The following is a 25,626-nucleotide window of genomic DNA, read 5'->3' as shown; positions in this document are numbered from 1 at the left end:
TTAAGTCATGTTTTTTCCCTCTTTGGACTATCATGTAATCTGTGGTATGCATGATCATGTTTTACTTGAGAAGTTTTAGATTTGTATACAGTTAAATCATTCCACTTTTTCTGTAATACAGTCTGTGTTTTGATTTATGATTAGAAAGTCCTTCCTTTACCCTAAGAATAACTTTTGTTTTGTCTTTATAGTTTTATTTTATACAGGTATATGTACATGTATGTGATGTGTCAGAGGGCACTAACTTTCTTTCATTATAAGTCGATAGTCATTTGCCCCAGTTACTTTTATTGAATATCCTTAACCCACTTATTTTAATTGATACCTTTATCAATTCCTAAAATAGTCCTCTCTGGTTAGGTTCTATTACATCATCTTTTTTTTATTCCTATAAGAATATATTTTAGAAAAATAATTCCAGTATCTTATACTATGATAGAGATTTGTGGGCGCTATAAACAGGGGCCCCTAAGCTAGCTTGAAGGAGTTGGGAGAGGAGGGAATGTTGGAGGAGGCAGTGCCTAAATGAAATCTGTTAGGAGATGCTGAGTGATCCGGGAAAAAGGCATGGATGGTGGGAGGCAATGACAGCTGTACAAGGACATAGAGCCAAGAAGCGGCCGTGGGTGCACAGGGCCAGCCTTAAAGAATATGGCGGCCCACCCAATCCTAGACCTGCAGGAGAGGCTGAGGCTCTGGTGAGTTCCCTGCTCAGTCAAGATTGGCTTAAGAACTAGATGGATGGAGCCTACAGGAAGAGGGTGTTTGGGAGTTTTTCTGGAAGGGGCTGAGGAAGACCAGGGCTTTGCCATGTGGGAAAGCAGGTCCCCAGGCCTGCAAAGCCTGGCTGGTCTGTCCCTGCCCTGTGTTCCATTCCTGCTCCCCTCCCTCCTTGTTCTGTGTGTGCTGTTCCCTCTGCCTGGGACATCTCCTCCCCTGCCAGCCCCTTCTTAACTAGTTCACAACTGGTCCTCCTTCATGTCTCCCCCTGGGAAGCCTCTCCTGACCACCAGTCTACGTCATCCTACATTTTCCTTTGCTCTCAAAGAAGCACATTTTTTCATTTAAGGCCCTTTCCTCTGTCATGATCGTGACCTGATGGTTCATATAGTCCACACCCAAAACCATAAGCTCCGCAAGACAAGGACAACCTCTCCCTGATCTCAGCTGGATCTCCAACACCTGCCATGTCTCACACATAGTAGGTGCTTAAGCAATAGCTGCAGAACGAGTGGGTGAGTGAACAAATGGGTGAAAGCAAAGGTGAGAGGCTTTTCCTCCTATAAAATGTGGGTCCTCAGGTGGGGACCACCCCCCTCCAGACCTCCCCAACACTGTAAATCCTCCGAACATCTGTCAATGAGTCCCGTCGCTTGTCTCAGCCTTCCCCGCCCACCTTGTGTTGTCTTGTGTTCTCACGTTGCGCTCTCTGCTCTTGATAATATGTCATTGCCAGCTAATGTTTTGTCAGGGCTCTTAACAGCAGCTAAAGGATTCCCTTTCACTTGTCTTGTCTGACAGTTGTTTCGCTGTCTGCCGTGGCAGCCTTGTTCGCTGCCTTCCCCTTCCAATAGTCACACACTCACGCCCGCTCTTAATTAAACACCTGGGCTCCCCACCCCCTCACCCTCCATCAAAGGTATCATGTGTCCTTTCCAGCAGAGTGCATTTCATTTGGGTTGCACTTTCCCTGGTTCATACAGTCCTTCTCTATGGAAGAGAAAATGCCTAATTTATAGAATTTATGACTGCTCTGAGGTTATACACACCATGAAATCTATGGACTTTTTAATAGAAGTCCTGGTGTGAGAAAGGATTTTATGATTTCTCCTTTAAAATTGCTGTAAACTGGAGAGGTGGCATGGCGAGGAAGAAAATGGAAAAAGCTAGCACAGGCTAGAGACAGAAGGTCTGTGAGTTCAGATCCAAACCACCCTTCTACTTAGTGAGGGGCTCCAAGCAAGTTTTGCCAGCTGATTGAGCCTTGTTTTTTCTGCACTGTAGTATGGGAATAAGAATCACTGCCCCAGAGAATTAAATAACAGGTCCTGGCACACCGTCTGTCCTCGTAAATATTAATTGCTCTCCCTGTCCTTGGTTAGATTGTGCTACTTACAGAACCTTCTGCTTTATTCAAAAGATGTGCTTTCTCACCCTGTCCCCACTAGACCCTGCTGCTTTTTTAGTGATGCAAGGACATTAATTTTCATTCTGTTTATGTAAACCAGCAAGGTAAATTCAAAAGGCCCACCACTGGGTAGCAGCACGACTGAGCCCTGTTCTACCTTCCTCTGTGAAAGTCAGAGTCCTGAGTTTTCCTATTTTCTGTCTTGGTGACAATACCTCTGAGTTGGCAGTTCCGCTCTCCAAGTTTACTGTTTCTTCTTTTGTAATATATGTATACTTCTGACAGCCGTTTCCCTCTTTAGTCTCGTAATTGACTCTCTCCCACTTATGAAAATTGGTGGAGAGTAGATCTGTGCCAAGTGGCCAGTTCCCAGAGTTTCAACAAGATGCCCTATTGCTGGCCTGACTTTCCTTCCAGCAAGTCGAGCACTTTGTGGTGAAAGAAAAACAGTTGATCCAAGGTTCACTGAGCAACTGCGTGTGGTTGGGCACTGTGTCGGATGCTGAGGATACAGCCACGTGTAAGAGACAATCTGTGTCCTCATTTAACTCACGCTGTTGTGGGAAAAACTGAGGAAAGAGCCAGATGTTGCAGCAGACCATGACAGGGCCATGCATGAATGGCTTGGGGGACGTTCTCCATGACTGTGGAAACTGCTGAAATTGGGAGACTAGAGAAATCACCTTGGGTGGAAGCAGCATCTAATGTGAGACCTTATGATGTCTTGAAGCTGTTCTGTACCCCAGAAAAGACCATGTTCTTTTAATCCATTCCTATGGGTGCAAACCTGTTGTGGGTGGGACCTTTTGATGAGGTTTTTTCAATTGAGGAGTCGCCCCAAGGTGGGTCTTAAATCCTTTTGCTGGAGTCCTTTAAAAGAGATGAATTTAGGAGATGCTCATAGAGGAAAGCCCCAGGGAAGCTAGGAGAGGACCCACAGGAGCTCAGAGAGGAAGCCGCTGGAATCAGAAGCTGAAAGTAACAAAACCCACAAGTGAAGGACCAGCCGATGCTGGCCATGTGCCTCCCCATGTGACAGGGGTGTCCTGGATGCCAGCTGCTTGTCTTCAGAGTTCAGGTATCACCCTATTCATGCCTTGAGTTGGACATTTTCACAGCCTAAGAATTGTAAATTTGTAAATGAATAAATCCCCATTGTAAAAGCCAACTCATTTCTAGTATATTGCATTTCATGAGCTCTAGTAAACCGAAACAGACGTGAAGGATGTGTATGAGTTGTCAGGCAAAAAAGAGAGTGAAGAATGTTCTGGAAAGCAGGAATCATATTAAGAAAATTCCTAGAAAATATGCATCATCAACCTCGGGCATCATCAGTAAACTACCTTTATCCTTTCTTCGTCAAGCACTTACTGTGGTACAGTCACAGGCCAGGTACTGTGTACCTATACATGGGGCACGGTGGGCCTTGTTCTGAGAATATAATTGGTGAATGAGACAAGATGTTCACAGTCTAGGGAAGAAAGCAGATGAATAAATCGGCCATTTCCCTAACATGTCAAAGTAGCTGGCATTTATTGAGCTATGTCCCGTTCTTAGCACTCTGTATGTAGTAACTCACTCTTAGAAGGCAGTGTCTCCTACTCTCCCCACTTTACAGATAAGGAAACTAAATATGCAGATGTTACAGAACTTGCATATAGTCTATAGCTTGGTAGGATTCTGCTCTTGGATTCAGACCCAGTTGATCTGGCTCTGGATATATGCTCTTAACGGCCACTGTTCTGCTTCTTGATGGGTGGTGTGTTCTGGGAAGAATTCATCTATTGGAAAACATTTTGTTTATCCTTTGAGATAATTTTTTCCCTATAGTTCAGCTGAAGAGGCATTTGTTTTGCCACCATTGTGTGCTGTGTGAACTAGAAATGTAGAGATGAGTGGCTTCCTCTTCCAAAGAACTTGAAGCTAATTGAGCTAATTGAGATGACCCTACCGCAAAGCTGAGTGTGCAGAGAGCCCAAGAAGGACCTGGACAGATGGCCATGGGAGCACTGGGGACAGGGAATTTCCAAGAAACTTGGGGAGGAAGAAATGGCTGCTAGGAAGAGAAGCACTGCAGGTGGCGTGAGGAGCACTCAATGTTTGAAAGTGAGCAGAAAGGGCATTCAGGCCAAAAGAACAGCTGAAGCAAAGGCCCAGAGGCAGGAACGTGCAGAAAGTTTCAGAGAACCTTAAATAGTCCTGGAAATTAGGCTGCTTAACAGGGAGGGATGGGAGTTAATGTTGGAAAATAGGATGAAGCCAGAAGGTAGAGGCATGCAAGGTCTCGAGCCGAAGGGTGGCAAGAAAAGTTGATTAAAAAAACTTAAGCTAAGTCACTTTATCCTTTGAAGACCTCATAGAATATTTTGTCATGGAACAGAAATCTTTCATAATAGTGCTGAGAGTCACAGTGGTCTTGGAGAGTTTTAATGTAGGAGATACAGTTTGACCTGTAGTAAAAATTCCTTTTAATCAGATTATCTTGCCTTTTGAATATTGATCTGCTGCTTAAAACATTTGGACATCTGACAGTAAGCATCATAAGATGGTAATCATCACTCCCAGCAATCCTAAGTAATCTTGGAGCCTAAACTTTCTTAAAATTCACAGTGTATGGATTTTATCAGGTAGATGATGGCTACCATGGCTGTAATATGTATTTTTTAATGTACCCATGAGTTTCAGCTTTGCTGTGACTCCAGGCCCCAAGATCCGGATTTCTGTGCATGAAGATGATCAGGGCTGGGTCAGCAAACGGAGTGAGAGAACTGCACAGGTATCGACATTTCAGGGTGCAGAGGTGGTGCATATTGGCGTTAGGTCATGAACTCTCATGACCTGAGTGGGTGCAGTGATCTGTGGGTTTTCCCAGCATCGTCATCATCCTTCCCCTTTTTGAGAGATTGTCAACCTCTGATTCCCTCTTAATGAGAGAAGCTGCTGTCCTGAACTGCTGAGTCTGATGGCTGCATGTCATCTCCTTCATGGCAAGACAGAAAAAAGACCTTGACACTTCAATATTAGACCCTCGTACCTCTCCTTCCATCCCACCCATGGAAAAGTCCACAGCACTTTCCAGTTCTCTTGTGAGTCAACCACATATCAGGAAATGGTGGCCGTGCAAAAGAACTATCACTTTCTTTTCTAAGAACTGCAGCTGGAAAACCCAACCCTGTAGCCAAAAAGTGCGGGTTTTACTCAGCGGTGGAACTGATGATTCTTCTCTTTTGTTTGTCTGAACCCCTCTCTCCACCCAGCCCTCTGCCATGGTTTGCAGTAGAAAATCCTCGACTCTGAACTGCTCCTAGGTAAATGCACAGGGAGGAAAATGCCTGGTGTGGTGTCTTTTCATGAGACCAGTAGCTGTTACAGCAATCTCCTTATCCTGCTTTCTGGCCTTTCACTTAAACGGTCTCTTACGGTCAAGAGAAAGGAACTTCTTTAGAGTCTCTGTAATACATCTAGCACTTATTCATTCATTCATTTACTCAACAAGCATTTACCAAGCCTCCTACCCTGTTTGAAGCTCCAGTGGTTCTGAAGATAAAGGAATGAGTGAGAAAGCCTCTGCCTTTGAGAAACTTTCCATCTGAAAGTAAGGAGCCAGACATGCAAGATAATTATACTACAGCATAATTACTTGCACTGTCCAATATGGTAGCTACTATCCACATGTGATTAAAGTTAAATTTTAATTAGTTAAAAGCAAACAAAATTAAATTCCAAATAGCCGTATGTGGCTACTGGCTGCTGTCTTGGGCAGTGCAGATAAAGAGCATTTTCACCATCGCAGGATGTTCTGTTGGGTGGCAGTGGACCAGACTGTGAGCTCCTAGAGTACAGGGCTCAGATACGGTTTTTCCCGTCACTGCCTCTCAGGTGCCAAGCCTTCGGTGGACATGCACTCATTATCTGCTGAATGAATGGAAGAAGAGGTGCTGAGGGCTACAAAAGAAGGATGTACAAACAGCCACAAGAAGACGGATGTACTGGCTCTGGAGACTTTCCAGAGCAGCACTTAGCACTGGAGCTGCGTTTAGAAGGATGGGAAGACTTTCAGCAGGTAGAGACAGCAAGGAAGGGCTTTCAGGGGACAGATTTCTCCCTTCTGTGTTCTCATGACTCAAACCGCACAAAGGTGCTACTATTTTCTTCGCAGGGGAAAGGAAATTCATAGCACTCACCCTGTTTCTCTCATCCTTGGAGGTGAGATCTCACTCTGTTTTTGTGATAACAGCCAGATGTGAATAAGGATGAATCTGTCATCTAGGTGCGAGATCCACGAGACTTCATAAAACTGTTGCCGTGCACAAGACTAAGAAGAAGGTCTGGAAGTGTGGCCAACACATGAAGGCTTCACAATCGGAGTGAAGTGAACATGGTTTAAGGGGTCCAACACCAGGAGAGTTTATTATGAAGTTGGCGATAATGGGGCGATGTGGTAACCCCTTCCTTGGTTTATTCGCTTGTTTGTTCTCTTGACAAATGACGTATTGAGCATATGGCGTCTCTTAAGTACTGTGCCCAGTTCTGTGGACATGAAGATGACCAGATCTCTGAATTGTCCTCAAGGAGCACACATTGTTGTAGGTTGACAGGCGATGGCATAGAAGATGCTGCAGCAAGATTTTTCTTTCCTGCCTTGTTCAGTAAAGACTTATGAAGAAGAGTAGAACATCCTTCAGAGCCAACACCATTGAGCACATGGGTACATTCAGGAGGACCCTGACTCCCAGCAGCTTGAGGAAGTACAAAGTTGGGTTTCAAAGTCTTGATGCTTCAGTTAGTATGCTTTAGTTTAAACCATTTCCTGGCACACATCCTAGAGGTATGACTTTGAATTTTGTCTTTCTCATCTGTAAAGTGGGTATAAAAACAGCATCTTTACAGGGTGATTGTGAGGATTGAATGAGGTGAGCTGTGTCAATCATGTAGCAAGCCCTCAATAAACTATTATTGCGTTATAGTGAACAGTTGAGGGGAAGGACTTTGAGACAGATGATGAACTGACACTGGAAACTTCCATTTCAGAACATTCTAGGTGTAGCTCGCCCCTAGCCCAGCTGCCCTTGGTGATTCCAAGAGCTGCCCTAGGCTCTAGAATGACCGTGTGAGTGTGGGACCAGCACCAGTCATGCATCTCTCAATTGGAGATAGCATACTTTGGTGTCCTGTTTAAACTTTCTTTACTCCCTCCCTGTCCAAAGTTAGTCCTGGGGTTAGGCATGTTATTGGTAGAGAACATGAACCCTGCCTGTAGTGGCTGGGTTCTCTGAAAACTGATGGAGCACGGTTGAAGCTCTCTGTGGTCTGTCCCTCGTCTGTCCTCTCCTCTGAACCCCCAACCCCACCCCAATGTTTTTTCATCTTCTGCCCTCCTAGACATCTCACCCAGTCCCAGGGCAGCTCCTCTTTAGCTTTCATAAAAGAGGTACCTATTTCTCTTTGTGTCTTGCAAACTACAGTACATTGCCTGACACTCCCTTTTTTTGCTGCACGTAGACAGCTGTGTATCATTTCTTTACTCCCCTGGAATCATTTCTTTGTGGATAAGGCAGGTCTCCTTCCGTCGTTCGCTCGGATAGAAAAGTGAGCTGCCTTTTTCTATCTTTAAGAGTCTCTCCCTAGGGAATCTTCCACACACCTGGGTTCCTTTATTCTTTTATCCAATCTTATCATTTCTATCTTTTCATGTATGTTTAATCTGTTCACAGATATTGTGGTTGTTGATATATTTGAACTGTTTCTCCTATTTTATTTTATTTATCTATCATCTTTTCTTCTGCCCCCCTCTTTCACTCCCTTTTCCTCTCCTTTTCATCCTTTTTATTAGATTGATAAATTTTATATATTCCCTTTTTCTGGGCTGACTTGGAAGGTAGCTATAGATTTTATTTGTATTCTTAAGTTTTAGAGTACAGGGTTAAGTGTAATTTTTTCCTTACATGATGTCTTCCTGATGACTGTAGCAAGGAAAACCCTAACTACCTTTAACTTCTCATTGAACACTATCCTTTCCACATCTTGTTATTATTGTCTGCATCCAATGCTGTTGAATACTTCATTAAGCAGGTTATTATTTTATAGCCAATAATTAAATTTGCAGAAATGTATATTTTATCATCTTTGTTTCTTTTCTCCCATGCCTTCCTCTGAATTAACTTTTTGGCTTGCTAAAGTTTCTCTTAATAATTCTTTTAGGATCTATGGTTGATAAACTCTCTTGGTGTTTTTATGTATGAAAATATCCTCTTATATGCTCCTTTAATAGCTATTTTGACTGGGTATTAAATTCTCAGTTGATACTTATTTTCTTTCAGCACTTGGATGATAGTAATTTATCTTTTTCAGTCTTTTCTGATAATCTTATTTTTCTCTCTCTGATAGTGTTTAAAATGTTCTCTTCACCTGCAGTACTCTGAAGTTTCATTGTCATTTGTCTGTTTATTTTGCTTAGTACTCAAGAGTGTTCTTTCAAACTAACAACTCGTCTTTGTTTTTAGTTCTGGAAAATATTCAGCTATTATGTCTTCAAATATTCTTTTCCTTGGGTTATCTTTTTTGGGGGTTTTATTTGATTATTATTTACAGAATGTATTTCTTAATGTGTTTAACAGTTGACCTTGAAAAAACTTCAAATTTAAAGAAAACATTGTAGAGAAACCCTTTCATACTCACCAATTTTTAACATTTTGCTATTCTCTCTTTATCTACGAATACACACACTCACAACTTACATGCAAATTATAATACAAATTATATAAAAACTCTTTTTCTAAAACATATGAGTGTAGATTGAATATGTTTACTTCAGTACTACTTTATAAGGATAAGGTTATTCTCAATTTAACATATTAAAAGAATAAAAGTTATAAAACTCAAGAAATTTAACATTGATATAATATTAATCTATAGTCCCTATCCCATTTTTGTTGATTGTTCTAATAATGTCCACTAGATAATTTTTTTTTAGAAAATTAAAAAAACAGTGAGTCCTTACTGATACCTCCAATTCTACTAGAGCCCACAGGATTCTTCCTTGCGTTCCCCTTCTGTGCTAGTTTGAATCTGTCATGTACCCTAGAAAAGCTATGTCCTTTAATCCTCATTCGCTATTGCTGGGTGGAGGTTTTTGATGGTTTCCACGGAGATGTGACCCACTCAGTTGTAGGTGGTAACTTTTGATTAGATGATTTCTATGGAAATGTGTCTCTACCCATTCAAGGTGGGGTTTGCTTTAAGCCCTTTAAGAGGGAACCATTTTGGAAAAAGTTTTAGAGCTGAAAGAGTCCAGGTAGTCAGAGAGACCTTTGGAGATGAAGAAGGAAAACACCCCCAGGGGAGCTTCATGAAACAAGAAACCTATAGAGAAAGCAAGCAGACATCGCCATGTGCCCTTCTAGCTGAGAGAGAAACCCCGAATTTCATTGGCCTTTCTTAAGTGAAGGTAACCTCTTTTTTGGTACCTTAGTTTGGACGTTTTTATAGACTTGCTTTAATTTGGAAATTTTTATAGCCTTAAAACTGTGAACTTGAAACTTAATAAATTCCCCTTTTTGAAAGCTGTTGTTTCTGATATATTGCATTCCAGCAGCTAGCAAACTTGAATACCTTCCATAAGGGAATTCTGTCTCTCTGTAACATCATACATTAACTCATTTTCTCAAAACTAGAATACTGATCAGATAAATTGAGTATTATTAAACCCTTATTGCTATAAAAAACAAATCTAGTAAGAAGAGTTCATGATCCATTTGAAGTTATATGTATTGGTCAGGATTCTTACAGGAATCAGAACCTTCAGAATTCATATATATATATATATATATATATATATATATATATATATATGAATGTGTATGAAGAGATTTATTTTAAGGGATTGGCTCACACAGTTGTGGGGTCTGGAAAGTCCAAATTCTTTAGGGCAGGCCAGAGGCTGGAAATTCCGATGAGAGTGATGTAGAAGTCTTGAGTCTGAATTTCTTAGGGGAAGTCAGCAGCCTGGAAATTCCAGTAATAGTTGTTAGTGTCTTGAGTCTACATTGCATCATCGTTTTTGGGCCTCAGTTCTTTGCTTTTAAGACCTCCCACAGATTGGAGGAGTCCTGCCTTGTATTGTGGAGGTAATCGCTTTTACGAAAAAGTCAGTTGATTGTAGATGCGAGTCACAGCTATGAAATACCTCCACAACAGCATGTAGCTGCATGTTTGCTCAGAGAACCAGACATCATAACTTAGCCCACGTGACACCGAACACTTTCCATCATGGTATATTACATCGAAAAATTATTTGTATTAGTCCCCTTCCCCTCCAGTGTGGTGATGTGATTAATTTGAAATATGATTAGATTCATTTATTTCTGTTCCCATTCAGTTTTAGCTTTTTTCTTCCATCCTTGTTGATTTTATTTAATATTTGAACATGCTTAATGTCCTTCCAAAAATCAAAATTAAAAAAAGCCTACTCAGAGAAGTACCACTCCTTCCTCATTCTTTCCCCTCTCTTCTCTCTTCCCATCATTTGTCAGAAACCCATTGTTTTCTGCTTGATTCTTCCTGAGTTTCTTTTTGCAAAAATTGGCATATTTATTTCTTCTTCTTTCTTATAGGAAAGGTAGATTACTTTTGTATATTGCCCATTTTCATTTAAAAATATATTTCAGGAGTCATTCCATATCAGATCATAGAGTTCATTCTCATTCTTTTTATAGCTGCCCAATATTCCATTGCATAGATGCACCTTGTTTTATTCCACCAATCTATGCTTGGACATTTGGGTAGAATGCAGTATTTAGCAATTTTTGTTAATGTTGCAAAGATTGAACTTATGTTTCTATGTTTTGAAATTGCTGGAGGCTGGGTTGAAGAGTATATGCATGAACTATTCCGTCAGATGATCCCAAATCCCCTTCCATAGCAGGTGTACCATTTTGCATTTCCCCCTCAATTGTGAGTCTTCCCACAGCATCTCCAGCAGTGTATTGTCAAGATTTAAAATTTTGCCAAGTTTGTGGGTAAAATGGTATCTCAGTGTTGTTTGAACTTTCATTTTTCTTATGACTTTTTTAAAATTCAATTTTTATTAGAATAGTGTAGGTTTACAGAAAAATCCTGTGGAAAATAGAGTTCCCACACACTCTCCCCACACACTGACACCGTTTTCCCTAATGCCTTTGTTACAAGTGATGAAACAATTAGTATTATAATTATGCTTTTCATTGTAGTCCATAGTTTTATTTTATTTGGAGTAATTCATGCTTCAGTGTTGATTTTTGTTGTCCAGTTTTTAAGTATTGGGTGTGTTCATGTTTTGGAATTTTGGTTTGCAAGTTCATTTTGAGAGGAAAGTTATTTTTACTTTTTCACTCTTCCTTTCTCTCTACTAATTTTGTGTTGCTTTCGTCTGTCCCAGAGCTCCCAATAGAGTGTTAGCCGTGGGCAGCAGGACTTGTTTTTGCTAAATTTGCTCTGCCTGCATGAGAGGGAGGGACCTTGCTCCATCCTCCAGCTCCAAGCCTCGAACCTGGCTCGCTCTGCTGGGCTGCGTGGAATCCTTTGGTCAGGTTTCCCTTGAAGAGCCCCCTTTCCACCCCCCACTGCCTGCTCCCAGCCCCCCTGCTGCTTTCCATCATCATCAATGAGCATCAACCAAATGCTCAGAGATGGTTTTCTTGTTAGCGAGCCCAGCTTCATGTCATTGCATTTTGTATTTTATCCGTCATTTCTGTGTGTTTAGGGCAGAGGGGATGTATTGACGTGTGACTATATAGAACCTTTTAATAGGAAATACTCCTTTTTACTTTCAAGGAAGGAACATGGGAAAGCTTGAAGAGAACAGAAGGAGGGAAAGTAATGTGTATGTGTATGTATGGAGGGGGTGTCTCCCATGTCCCAGAAACACCATGTGCATCATTTCCTCTACTTTGCAGCACTTCTGTGAGGAGGGTCATTTCCCCCCATTTCATAAGGGGTCACTGGGGCCAGTGGTTGGTGAGTTGCCTGGCCATGCAGCCAGGGTAAGGAGTTGTGGGGTTAGATGACCGGCTCTGTGTGCGGTGCACGGAGCCCCGCCCCGGTCATGGATTTCCCCATGGCTGTGGGCTCAGCGGGGTGGTTGGGTCTTCTCTGCCTGGAATGGACCAGCTCTTAGCCTGGGTCTGCACCCTGGGCTCGGAGAGAAAGATGAGGGTTGGGAGTAGAAGGAGACATGGCTGGAGGTCCCGCTGGTTAATTCCTCTTTTTTTGAGGACTCGGCATCCTTCAGCCAGTGTTGTGAAGTGCCTGGAATGTGCTGGACACTTTGATAAACCCATTTCAGTTCTTTGACTGAATCAGCTCAGAACAACCCTAGAAAGGAGGTTTTTTAAAAACCTGAATTATAAACAAAGAGCCCAATGTGCAAGAGCTCATGTGGCTTCCCAGCTTCTCCCAACTTGCAAATGCAGAGCTCGATTTCCACATTGTCTGGCTGCAGAGCCCAAATCTCATGCTTCTGGCATGTTCTACCTCCCATGGTGCCTTCCCAGCCAGCCTGCCCATCTCTCAGGAGGCACGATGTCCCCAGAAGGGGTGAGCCTTGAGGGCAGCTTTGTGCATCTAGGAGGGCCTGTTTTCAGCCACTTACATTGAGAAATGTAGCACAAGGCAGCTGCACTTGCTGTGAAGGAAGGTGCTGCTTCCTTTTTGGTCTAGTAATGTGTTTTTCCCAGTCACCATCAGAGATGTGGCACCAGCAGCTGTACAGAGAATAAATAGGTCTTTTTTCCTCAAATGGTTTAACTAGCTTTATTGGGTCAGATGCTGGCTCTCAGAGCCCTGGTTCCTTTGGAGGTTGCCTCACCCTGCACTCCAGTGGCAAGGCCGTGGGCTTGGAATTCAGGAACCCTGTCCACAATTACTCTTACACATCTCTGTCATTTTCCAGTCTGCAGTTGGTCTAGGTTATCGTTTATGGTTAACTCGTCATCTCCCACCCAAAATGAGCTCCGTGAGGACAGGGACCTGATTTATCTACCTTTTTGTTGAATCCCCATCACCTTGTAGAGGAGCTAGGCCATCCTGGGTGATAAATAATTAGAGTTCAAATGAAAGAATAAAATGCGAGACAGCTGGACTCAAACCCAGACCAGTGGCAGTCTCGCACAACCGTCGAGGGACTTAGAGATGACATATCTCAAAAAAGGTAATCCTTCCTTCTCATGATTGACTCAGCTGGGTAGCAGGAACCAGGAGGATTTTGTTCAAACCTTGCCCAGCTCCTGAAAGCATCCATGCACGCAAGCTCTGATCTTCTAACTTCTCGCCGATGCCCAGTGACAGCAACTCTCCTCATTTGATGATGCCTGGAGCAGGAACATGGCCTGCATCTGCCAAGGCGGCTGAGGAAGATGTGGCCAGCTCCAGTTAGGAAGCCGTTCCAGGGAGCTGAAGGTTCTGAGGTCTTCATACCAAATCTTTTGATTAGATACTCATGTTTATTTTCCAGAGTTCATTGAATCATTTTGTCTGGTTTCCAGAACCACATGGAAAAGTACAAAATGAGGAGGCATCAGGGGAGCTGTGGGCTTACAAAGGCACGTCCTTTGCCTGTGGCCCTGGTGACGGTGGCCTCGATGGAGCTGCTGCTCACTGTTGCCCATGGGGACCTGTCTGCTGGAGAGCTCCCCTCACACACTCCTGGCCCTACCTAGAGCCTCTTCTCGAGACCCTGAGGCCCCCAGTGGTCACTGCTGCCCGTGGTGACCTGTCTGCAGGAGAGCTCCCCTCACACTCCTGGCCCTGCCTGTAGCCTCTTCTCAAGACCCTGAGGCCCCCAGTGGTCACGGAGAGTCTACATCCACCCTGAGGCTGACCGGCTAGGCTGGGCAGTGATGGCTACAGTGGCCTTGACTTCAAGAAACTTACAGTGTCTGACTCACACAGAAAATATTATTAGAATAACTTCGTGTTCAGCCAGGCTGTAATGATTAGACAAATCAGAACCACCTCTACTCACTACTTACTATATACTGATTTCTTTAAATATTTTATCTTATTTGAGCCTCTTGATCTGCTCTCTAAGGACAAGAAAATGGGGCTTATCCACTCTGTCCACACAGTAATTTTCCTAAGGAGGGGGCAGGCTTGGCCTTGGGGGTGGGTGAGGGAGAGTTGCAGGCTTCTCGTTGGGTTCCGTGTTCCTCCATTCTTTCCAACCCTGCCTAAAGTTCAATGAAGGTGCCTAAAAGTGCTTAGCACCTGGGTCCTTACCTGCAGCTTCCCTTCCTGCATCATTGCATTTTGGAGCTGATGCGGTGCCATCTTGCCTGGGCAGTGACCTCCCACACTCCCAGTAGAAATAGTGGCATTCAGTAGAATCGTTTGATCTTTGTCAAAGCATGAGTAGAGAACAACACCTATTTTTCTGCAGGGGGCTTGAGGGAAACTGCACACCTTGCCATCAGAGAGATACCTGGAGACAGATGAATCCCTGGGTCATCTAGTGCCTGGTTCTCAAAGTATGACCCCTGGAGCCACAGTAACTGCATGTGGGGTGAGCCCAGCAGGCTCCGTTGTGACGGTTCTCCAGGTGATCCTGAGGCACGGACAAGCGTAGGAGCCATCGTTCTGGGTTCTCAAACCTGCCTGCCTGTCAGAATCATTTGGGAAATGGATTATTTTAAAATCTATTCTTTGAAACAGTTTTCCAGGAATCAATCCCAGGTCCTCTGCATGGAAGGCGAGCATTCTACCACTGAACCACCCATGCACCCCTTGGAATAGTTTTTGATTTACAGAAAAATTTAAAAAATATTCCGGAGAGTTCCCATTCACCCCATACCCAATTTCTGCTATTAATAGTGTCTTACATTTGTTTGGTACATTTTTTATAATTGCTGGACCAATACTGATAATATTATTTTAACTAAAACCCATACTTGATTCAGAGTTCCTTTGTTTTTACCTAATACCTTTTCTTCTGTCCCAAGTCCCATCCAGGACACCACATTATAATTATTTGTTATATCTCCTTGGCTGTAACCGTTCCTCCATCTTGCCTTGTTTTTGATGACCTTGGCAGTTTCAAGATACTGGCCAGCTATTTTGTCCCTCAATTGGGATTTATCTGATGTTTTTCTTGTAATTAAACTGGGGTTATGGGATTTGGGAAGGAAGAGCAAACAGGCAAATTACCATTTTCATCGCACTGTATCAGGGCTGTATACTACCATGTTTACGGTTGACCTGTGTCTCCTGGCTGAAGTCGAGTATGTCAGGTTTCTCCGCTGTCAGGCCACTCTCCCACCCCCTTCCGTCCTGCAGCCTTGGAAGGAAACTATATGCATACCCCACACGTGAGGAGTGGGGAGCTGGCATAGGAAGGCGGAGCATCTGTATAAGTTATTTGGAATAATTGTTCAGGAAAGATTTGTCTCATCAAGTTATTTGTTCCATTATTCATTCATAACATTGAACTCGTAGATACTTATTTTATATTGTGGGTTATAATCCAATACTACCATCATTTATTGTGTTGCTCAGATTTTCTAGCTTTGGCCATTGAAGGCTCTTTCAGGATGATTCGTGTCCTTTTGACATGCCCTTCTATATATTTTTCTTAGCACTTTCTTATTTTCTGAGACTAAATGGTACTCCAGGCTCATTTGGCATATTTTCTGCCTCAGCCCTAGAGTCAGGCATTTCTCCAGAGAGCCCTGGTTTCTTAATATTGGAGAATGGTATTTAGAAACCAAGAAATGGGTGCTGAGTGGGTTGTTTGCTAGTGGTATGTCACTGCTTCTCAGCTTTCTCAAAGGAAAGAGCTAGGAAATATATGTGTACACTAACCCACGTTTGCGCATGTCTGTATTTATTTCCATAGCTAGCTCTATGTTGAAATAAGCATGAGTTTATACTAATGTCTCAGACTCAAATCCACTCCCACAGGGTTCATTCTAGCCTTCCCTTTAGCTTATTTATAACTTTTTTTCTTTGACAGTGAGAAATCTGTCTCATATTATCTACAATTTATTCATGGATTTGTTCAAACCTAGTCATTTCTAAATTGTTTGTACCCCTGTGAGAAACAAATCTATCAACTAGAATACAGTAGAATACACATTGTATGTGTACAATGGTTTTTATCTTTAGCCTTTCTTTTATTCCATTGAAAGACTGTCTTACATCATTACATTAGTCAGCTCCTTTTTCCCCCTTTCATTTAGTTTATGTTCTTCTATTGGAGAATGGAATTATAGCCCACGGTCAGGGTTCTGGTGTGTCGTGCCCTAGATATCATTGCTTCTAGGCCCTCTCAGCTGACTAAGCAAGGATAAGGACATGTGTGCCCTAACTTGTATATTTACACTTAACTAATGAATTCTGAGTGTAGCCATTTGTATTCTTTTTAAGCTAAACATGAGTTTATACTGATACCTCAACTCAAACCCATCACCACTTGGATCATTTTAGCCTCTTCCCCTTGCTTGTCTGTAAACTCCATCCGCAGTGGTGAGAAACCTGATCCCTAACCAATCCGCTGTCCTTTCAGTTGTTCACTTCCAGTATTCACGTGTTACAGAATCAGAATTGTTCACCTATAGGCTTGTGTACAGCTTCTTTGACCTTTAGATTTACTAACTCCACTCATTTCCAAAGTTACGTAGGTCAGCACTTTCCCTTCAGTGTGGTTATTTCATACATTTGTAGTGAGGTTATAGTGCTTTGTCACATTCAATCCTGGAATCCCCTGGCCACCTAAATGATTATTTAAAAGTTTTGCATACATTTAGGTTTATACCTTGTGCTGAATAGTTCTGCGGGTTTTGGCAAAGCTTCTGTGGGTTTTGGCAAATGCTTAATATCTCATATTCACCAATACAGTATCATATAGAGTAGTTTCACCACCTTAAAAAATCCCCTGCACCCCACCTCAGCCTTCTATTCCTTCCACCCCAGACCCCAGCAGCCACTGAACTTTTTACTGTTTCTGTACTTTTGCCTTTTCCAGAATGTCTTATAATTGCAATAATATACTCTATATCCTTTTCAGCCTGGCTTCTTTCACTTAGTAATAGGTATTTAAGTTTCCATGATGTGTTTTTGTGGTTTGATAGCTCATTTCTTTTTATTACTGAGGAATATTCCATGCTATGGATGTATTGCAGTTTGCTTATCCAGTCACTGGTTAGGGATACCCTGGTTGCTTCCAGTTTTTGGTGATTATGGATAAAGCTGCTGTAAGCATTCACATGCAGATTTTTGTGAAGATATATTTTCACATCATTTGAGTAAATAATTGGAAACATGATTTCTGGATCATATGGTATGACTATGTTTAGCTTTGTAAGAAACTGCCAAACTATCTTCTGAAGTGGCTGGACCGTTTTTATTTCTGCCAGCAATGAGTGACATTTCTGTTGCTTTGAGTCTCACCAGCAATGGGTATCATGGAATTTAGCCATTTTTAAATGTTTATAGTGGTATCTTGTTGTGGCTTTAATTTGCATTTCCCTAATGACTTATGATGTTGAGCATCTTTTCATATGTTTCTTTGCCATCTGTAGCTCTTCTTTGGTGAGGTGTCTGTTCACATCTTTTCCCCATTTTTTAATTGGCTTGTTTGTTTTCTATTGTTGTGTTTTAACACTTCTTTGTATATTCTGAATATAGGGTCTTGATTAATGATTCGTTTTACAAATATTTGTTCCCCTCTGTGGCTTGTCTTTTCATTCTCATAACAGTGTTTTTGTAGAGTTTTAAATTTTAATGAAGTCCAACTTATACCAATTTTTTTCTTCATAGATCCTGTTTTTGGGGTTGTGTATAAAAACTTATTGCCAAACCCAAGGTCACTTAGATGGTTCTCCTGTTTTATCCTAGATTTTGTAGTTTTGCATTTTATATTTGAGTCTGTGATTCATTTTGAGTTAATTTTAGGGAAGTAGGTTTAGGGTCAGTACCTGGGTTCAATTTTTGCATATGGGCATTCAGTTTTTCCAGCACCCTTTATTGAAAAGACTCATTTGAATTGCCTTTGCCCCTTGGTCAAAAAGGTTTATGTGTGTCTATTTCTGGGTTCTCTGTTCTATTGATCTGTGTATCTGTTCTTTCACCAATACCACACTGTTTTGATACTGTAAAATTATAGTAAGTCTTAAAATTAGAAAGTGTGAAAAAAATTGGGTAGTGAAAGTCCTCTCTGTATTTTTTGTTTAATATTTTGCTGGCTATTCTAGGTTTTTCATCTTTCTAAGTAACTTCAGAATTTTTTTTTTTTTTAACATGGCCAATCACCAGGAATTGAACCCAGATCGGCATGGACTTAAAGAATCATTTTGCCAACATCTGCAAAATAGCTTGCTGGGATTTTTATTGGGATTGCATTGGATCTAAAGATCAATATAGGAAGAATTGATATCATAACAATATTGAGTCTTTCAGTCCATGAACACACAGAATCACTTTCCATTTGTTCAGATCTTTGATTTCTTTCATAAGAGTTTTATTGTTTTCTGTATATAGATATTGGTACATATTTTGTTAGATGTATGCCTGACTATTTCATTTTTGGAATGCTACTGTAAATAGTGTTATTTTTCAAATTTAAAACGGTATTGTTCATAGCTGGTATTTAGGAAAGCGTTTCTCTTGCAGATTTACCCTGTGTCTTGTGATGCTGCTATATTTGTTTAGTGGCTGAAGGAGTGTTTTTATTTTTTGTGATTCTGTGTAATTTTTTTTGTAGATCATGTCACCTGTAAACAAAGACCCTTTTATTTCTTCCTTACCTGCTTCTGTATACCTTTTATTTCCTTTCCATGCCTTATGTCAGCTAGGACTTCCAATATGACGTTAAATAGGAGTGGTGAGAGAGAAGATCCTTGCCTTGTTCTGGTCTGGGGAGAAAGTGTCCAGTTTCTCACCATTATGATATTAGCTGTAGGGTTTTTGTAGGTGCTTTTAATCAAGTTGCCCTCTATTCTTATTTTGCTGAGAGTTTTTATCAGGAATGGGTGTTGGATTTTGTCAGATGCTTTTTCTGCATCATCTGACATGATCAAACCAAGTTTTCTTCTTTAGTCTACTCTGTGACCCCATCTCAGGGCAGCTGCCAGAGAGGCTCTGGGGGACCCAAAGCCGTGGTCCTCATTAAACAGGATAATACACACGTAGTGTTGCAGGGCGGTGTTTAGCCCCCAACACAGACTGAACACAGTCAGCTTCTGTTATTGCTAATAATTTCCTGTCCACATAGATGTGCTCAGTGGAAGGGCTGCCTTGTTGGGTGGCCAGCAGGTCCTATGGTTAAAGAAATCCAGGTGGAAGCTGGGTGCTCGCGGGCAGAGACGTGGGACGGGAGAAGCAAGGATGACACTGGGTCTTCCCAGAGCCCTCCACAGCCCCTACTGAATGTGGGCCTGTGGCAGCTGAGCCCCAGAAGCTTCTCCACCCCAGATCCAAGGGCACTCCTCCCAGCCCCATTTGCTCCTTTCAGTTGAAAAGCGAACCCTCTGTGACCCCGCTGTATGCGCATGCTGCCGTGTCCTGTCTCACTGTGTCTGTCTGATTTTGGAAGGCTCCGCTCTGGCCCACGGGGGACTGAGCCTGCCCAGCCCCACGAAAAGGAAGCTGGAGACGGAGAAGGACTACGTCTTTGACAAGAGACTCAGGTACAGCGTCCGCCAGAACGAGAGCAACTGTAGGTTTCGAGACATTGTCGTGCGGAAGGAAGAGGGGTTCACACACATCCTGCTGTCCAGCCAGACCTCGGACAACAACGCCCTGACCCCCGAGGTAGGAGGGGAGGGGCCGCTGGGGGAGGGGAGCTCCTATTCTGAACAGGGAGCCGGTGGAAATAGCCCGCAGGATGGGCAGTTTGCTAATCAGTGTAGGTGCATTATTCCGTTGGCCCTTCATGGCAAGGTAACAGTATCACCCCGTTTGCAGATGAGGGAAGACTTGGGGTGCAGGGAGCTTCGTTGAGTTGAATATGGGCACAGAACCGGGGCTTCTCCAGCTAAGCTGCACTGTGAATAGTGTGCCAAATTTCTTTGCTTTAGATGGAATTTTATTTACTTGGTTCATTTGCATTGCATTTTGGTTTTATTGAGGTATAATTCCCATACCATAAACTTCACCCTTTCAGAGTGTGCAATTGAGTAGGTTTTAGAACATTCACAAGATTGCACAACCACTGCCACTGTCCAATCCAGAATAGCTTCATCACCCTGCAAAGAAACCCCTGATCCATTAGTAGTTACTCCCCATTTCCCCTCCATCCCACTCCTAGAAACCACTAATGTTTGCTTTCTGTCTCTATGGATTTCCCTACTCTGGACATTTCACTTAACTGGCACATGTGTGGTTTTTGTGTTTGGCTTCTTTCGCTTTGCCTGATGTTTTCAAGGTTCATCCTTATCGTAGCTGTTTCAGTGGTTCACTCTTTTTCACAGCTGGATAATATTCCAGTGTACAGATAGACCACATCTTGCCTATGACTTCATCAGTTGGTGGGCATTTCTTGACTGTTATGTATAACACTGCTATGGACTTTGTCTGCAAAGTTTTTGCATGATCTCTAGTTTTCAGTGTTCTTGGATGTATGCTTAGTTGTGGAATTTCTAGATCATGTAATAACTCTATGTTTAGCTTTTGTGGGAAACTGGCAAAATGTTTCCACAGGGGCTGTACCATTTCACCTTCCCTCCAGCCCTGAGTGTGAGGGTTCCAGTTTCTCCATTCTCGCCAACACTTGTTATTATCCGCCCTTTTTTAATTCTAGCCATTTTAATGAATGTAATGCCTTATCTCTTGATTTTAATTTGCTTTGACCTAATGACTAATGATGTCGAGTATTATTTCATGTGCTTTTGGGCCCTTTGTATAGCTTCTTTGGAAAAATGTCTATTTGAATCCTTTGCCCATTTTTCAGTTGGGTTTTTTTTTATGATTGATTTTGAGTTCTTTAAATATTACGAATGCACGACCCTCATGAGTTCATGATTTGCAGTATTTTCTCCTATAATATATGTTGTCTTTTTATTTTCATGATAGTGTCCTTTGAAGCAGAAACATTTTTAATTTTGACGAAGTCGATGTTACTTTTTAAATGTGAATCGCATTTATGTCTTAGGTGAATAAAACAGAGAAGTAAATGATAATTTAATGCAGTGAGGTAGAAACCATCACTCAAAATATGAGATATACAGGAGGGAGCAATGAGGGGATTCTTGATGGTTGAGATGTTGGAAAACACTCATCTAAGTCATTGTGCCCAACTAGTCAGGCCTGGGAGAGGACAATGGAGTTCTAAGTGGCAAAAATAATGATGTGCCAGCTATCAGTGACCCTCTGTGCTTTTCTATTTATCTCACTTCATCCTACCAGGTAGGGGTCATTATGACCCCATTTAAAGATGAGCAAACTTTGGTTCACCCAGCTTGACGGGGGGTAAATCTCCCGAGGGCGGGGGCCATCACTGCTTCAGCCCACCCTTTTTGTCCCTTGCACTGGTCCAGTTCCTGAGCCATTGCAGAGTTGCCTCCATACCCCCTTTTTCTGACCCTGCAATGCCCTGCACTTCATTTGCCATAGTAGCAGTGGAAACACAGAGGGTTAACCACAGGAGTTTCAGAGGACATGGTCAAGGAATCATCACCCCCCCAGCCTGGGGTCTGTAGGCTGCCCCTGGCAGTTCTCATGGCACCCCGGAGGCCCAGGAGGCAGTGTTGCTTGTCCCTCCGGTGAGCTGGTGTGTTGGGGCCTCTCCCTCCTCCACCCTCTGGGCACTGCCTTGGGGTTCTTGGCTGTGGGTGGCTCTCGGATTCAGAGATGTCCAGAGCCTGGAGTTTACCCAAGATGCTGCTCTTCACACGTCCATATGCCTGAGAACCTTGTTATTTTAAACACATCATAAAACACCAGCACGAGACCAATTCTTGAACATTTTCTGCCTGACTCCTTTTAAAAGGATACTTTTAAAAGGCTCAGCCTTTTCCTTCAATGCATGGAAAAAACATGAATTCTCCTAGTATACTTTGTCTCTTTAGAGCAACTTTGAATGTCGACTCTTGCCTACTCATCACAGGAAATGTATTGGGTGCAGTTGATTTAAGATGCACAGATTCTCACCCCCACCCCCCGAGCCATGGGCAGGTTAGTTAGGTGTTCCATTTCTAATCAGTGTCTGAAGGCAACAGGAGGAAAACAGAAGGAAAAAAGAGCAATTCAGTGCTTTAAGCTATCTCAACCACCAAAGTGGATCAGCTGTGTGGGTGAGTGGACTGATTGGATAAAGTATTTCCCAGTAAAGATTCCACTGAAATAAAGAGGCAGTGCTAGAGAAGGAAGGCAGATTTTGGAGTTCAGTAGACCTGAGTTTGAATTCTGCCTCCATTAGTTTATGACTTCTGTGACCTTGAGAAGTTGCTTTGCCTGTCTGAGGGTTCTCTTTTTCTTTTTTTTTTTCTTTGCATGGGCAGTCACCCGGAATTGAACCCAGGTCCGTGACATGGCAGGTGAGAATTCTACCACTGAGCCACTGTCGCCACCACCCCCAAGCATTTTCATTTTTAAAAATCGTGTAATTTCTTCTTTATGGGATTAGAGATAATGTCTGCAGAGAGGTCTGTAGAGTCCCAGGCAAGCAGGAGGGTTCAGTACCCGTTCCTTTTCTTGTTTTTGACGAAACAGGTGATTGAGTGGCCACCAGCAGACCCAGCCTTCTTGTTAATGGAGGAAAGTAAAGGTGATATTTTTCTAGTTGTTTGTTTGACAGTGGTTGGGTTGGCCTCCCAGGTTTTACTGAGGCTAGTGGATGTGTGGTCTTATTTCTCCTGTCTGGAACATGGCAGAGAACCAGAAGATTAATGCTGATTTAAGTTGATTTAAGATGCACAGATTCTCACCCCCACCCCCCGAGCCATGGGCAGGTTAGTTAGGTGTTCCATTTCTAATCAGTGTCTGAAGGCAACAGGAGGAAAACAGAAGGAAAAAAGAGCAATTCAGTGCTTTAAGCTATCTCAACCACCAAAGTGGATCAGCTGTGTGGGTGAGTGGACTGATTGGATAAAGTATTTCCCAGTAAAGATTCCACTGAAATAAAGAGGCAGTGCTAGAGAAGGAAGGCAGATTTTGGAGTTCAGTAGACCTGAGTTTGAATTCTGCCTCCATTAGTTTATGACTTCTGTGACCTTGAGAAGTTGCTTTGCCTGTCTGAGGGTTCTCTTTTTCTTTTTTTTTTTCTTTGCATGGGCAGTCACCCGGAATTGAACCCAGGTCCGTGACATGGCAGGTGAGAATTCTACCACTGAGCCACTGTCGCCACCACCCCCAAGCATTTTCATTTTTAAAAATCGTGTAATTTCTTCTTTATGGGATTAGAGATAATGTCTGCAGAGAGGTCTGTAGAGTCCCAGGCAAGCAGGAGGGTTCAGTACCCGTTCCTTTTCTTGTTTTTGACGAAACAGGTGATTGAGTGGCCACCAGCAGACCCAGCCTTCTTGTTAATGGAGGAAAGTAAAGGTGATATTTTTCTAGTTGTTTGTTTGACAGTGGTTGGGTTGGCCTCCCAGGTTTTACTGAGGCTAGTGGATGTGTGGTCTTATTTCTCCTGTCTGGAACATGGCAGAGAACCAGAAGATTAATGCTAATATCCTTTAAAGAAAAAACCAGCAAAATAGATTGCATAAACTTTGTGATTAAAGCTAGACTGGGGTCACCAGCCCTCGCTCAATCCTGGTTTTCTCCGTGCTCCCACCCTCAGCCCGTGGACTGTCACGTCCTGGTTTTCTCCGTGCTCCCTCCCTCAGCCCATGGACTGTCACGTCCTGGTTTTCTCCGTGCTCCCGCCCTCAGCCCGTGGACTGTCACATCCTGGTTTTCTCCATGCTCCCGCCCTCAGCCCGTGGACTGTCACGTCCTGGTTTTCTCCGTGCTCCCACCCTCAGCCCTGGGACCATCACATCCACCAGGATGCACAAGACCTGCCAGAGTCATATTTCACCCCCTCCCAGTCATGCCTGTGATGCCAGCCATCCCGTGGCTATTAACTTTAATTCTTGACGATTCCTTGAGTGTGTTCACTTCTGTTTCCACCATTATAGTCCAGACTAGTAGACTGCTTTGTCTGGACTGCTGCAATAACTTGCTGACAGGCCTGCCCACTTTCACGTTTCCTTCCCTGTAATACATGTCCCTTCTCCACAGAGCAGGCAAAATGCAGAGCTGATCACTCACCCCCCCCAACCCCGGCTTCAGACATGTCAGCGGCTCCCCACTGCTTTTGGTGAAGAATCCACGTTCTCAGTGTGACTTGTGAGGCCTGCACAGTTGCCCCTGCGCCTCTCCAGCCTCATCCGTCATCACACCTCACCCTACTCCTTGTCAGCTGGCTTCCCTGTGTGCTCACACCTGCCCCAGGCCCTTTGTACATCCCTCTACCTGGAGCAGCCTGTCCTCCTTCCTGGCTCAGCTGACTCTCACTCTGGATGTGAAATTTGTGTTTGACAGTTATTTTCCTCGGCACCTTGAAAATATTGTTATCTTCTGGCATTTGTTTCTACTGTTGAGAATTATGCCACCAGCCAGATGTTTCCCCTTACTAGGTAATCTTTCTTTTGACTCTGGATATAGTCTAGGTTTTGTTTCGTCTTTGATGTTCTTTAGTGTACATATAGTGTGTCTAGGCATGTGTTTATTGTTATTTCTTCTGCTTAGCTTTTTGTGGCAGTTCTTGAATTTCAGAATTCAGATGTGCAGTTAAGTAGAATAAAGATCTCCAAAGATCCCCAGAAGCTGTGAATATGTTATGTTCTATGGCAAGGGGGAATTAAGATTGCAAATGGAACTAAAGTTGTTAATCAACTTTAATATAAGTTAATCATAACTTACATAATGTAACTTAAATAACTGATATAAATTAATAAACTTTAACGTAAGTCTTAATATGACTTTAAGATGAAGAAGTTTTCATGGATTATCTGGGTGGACCCAGTATGATCATAAGAGGGAAGCAGGAGGGTCAGAAACCGAGTGATGCAACGTGAGAAAGACTCAACCAACCATTGCTGGCTTTGAAGATGGAAGGTAGCCATGAATCAAAGAAGACAGGAGGCCTTGAGAAGCTGAAAAATGCAAGGGAATAGACTCTCTCCTAGAGCCTCCAGAAGTCATGTGGCCCTGCCGCTGCCTAGATTTTAGCCCATTGAGACCGGCATTGAACTTCTGACCTACAGAACTATAAGATGATAAGTCTGTGTTGGATTAAGCCATTAAGGTTGTGGTAATTTGTTACAGCAGTAGTAGAAAACTGCTACATCTTTTATCAATCCCATGAAATTCTCTTCCATCTGCTCTCCAGCTGCTGCTTCATATTTTCCATCTCAATGTCTCTGTGCTAGATTTGAGAGTTGCCTCAGGTCTTTCAGTTCACATATTCTCCCTTTAGCTCTATCTACTCTATTGATCCCAGCAGATTTCCATAACTTAGTTTTTCATTTTGAGTAGATTTCCCC

The 25,626-nt window shown here is 42.8% G+C and overlaps 1 protein-coding gene across 1 annotated transcript in view; it reads left to right on the top strand.

Annotated features, from left to right (window-relative positions):
- Positions 1 to 25,626, top strand: part of CDYL2 (chromodomain Y like 2) — a 182,852-nt gene that overhangs the window by 131,953 nt on the left and 25,273 nt on the right. Inside the window, exon 3 of the mRNA XM_077133104.1 lies at positions 19,689 to 19,906. Within this exon, the coding sequence (XP_076989219.1) occupies positions 19,689 to 19,906 (218 nt within the window). The remainder of the gene's footprint in view (positions 1 to 19,688; positions 19,907 to 25,626) is intronic.

The sequence above is a fragment of the Tamandua tetradactyla genome, chromosome 16 (genome assembly GCF_023851605.1).
Source record: "Tamandua tetradactyla isolate mTamTet1 chromosome 16, mTamTet1.pri, whole genome shotgun sequence".
Taxonomy (NCBI): Eukaryota; Metazoa; Chordata; class Mammalia; order Pilosa; family Myrmecophagidae; genus Tamandua; species Tamandua tetradactyla.
Note: the sequence above shows the minus strand (reverse complement) of the source record. Positions and strands in the feature narration are given on the sequence as shown.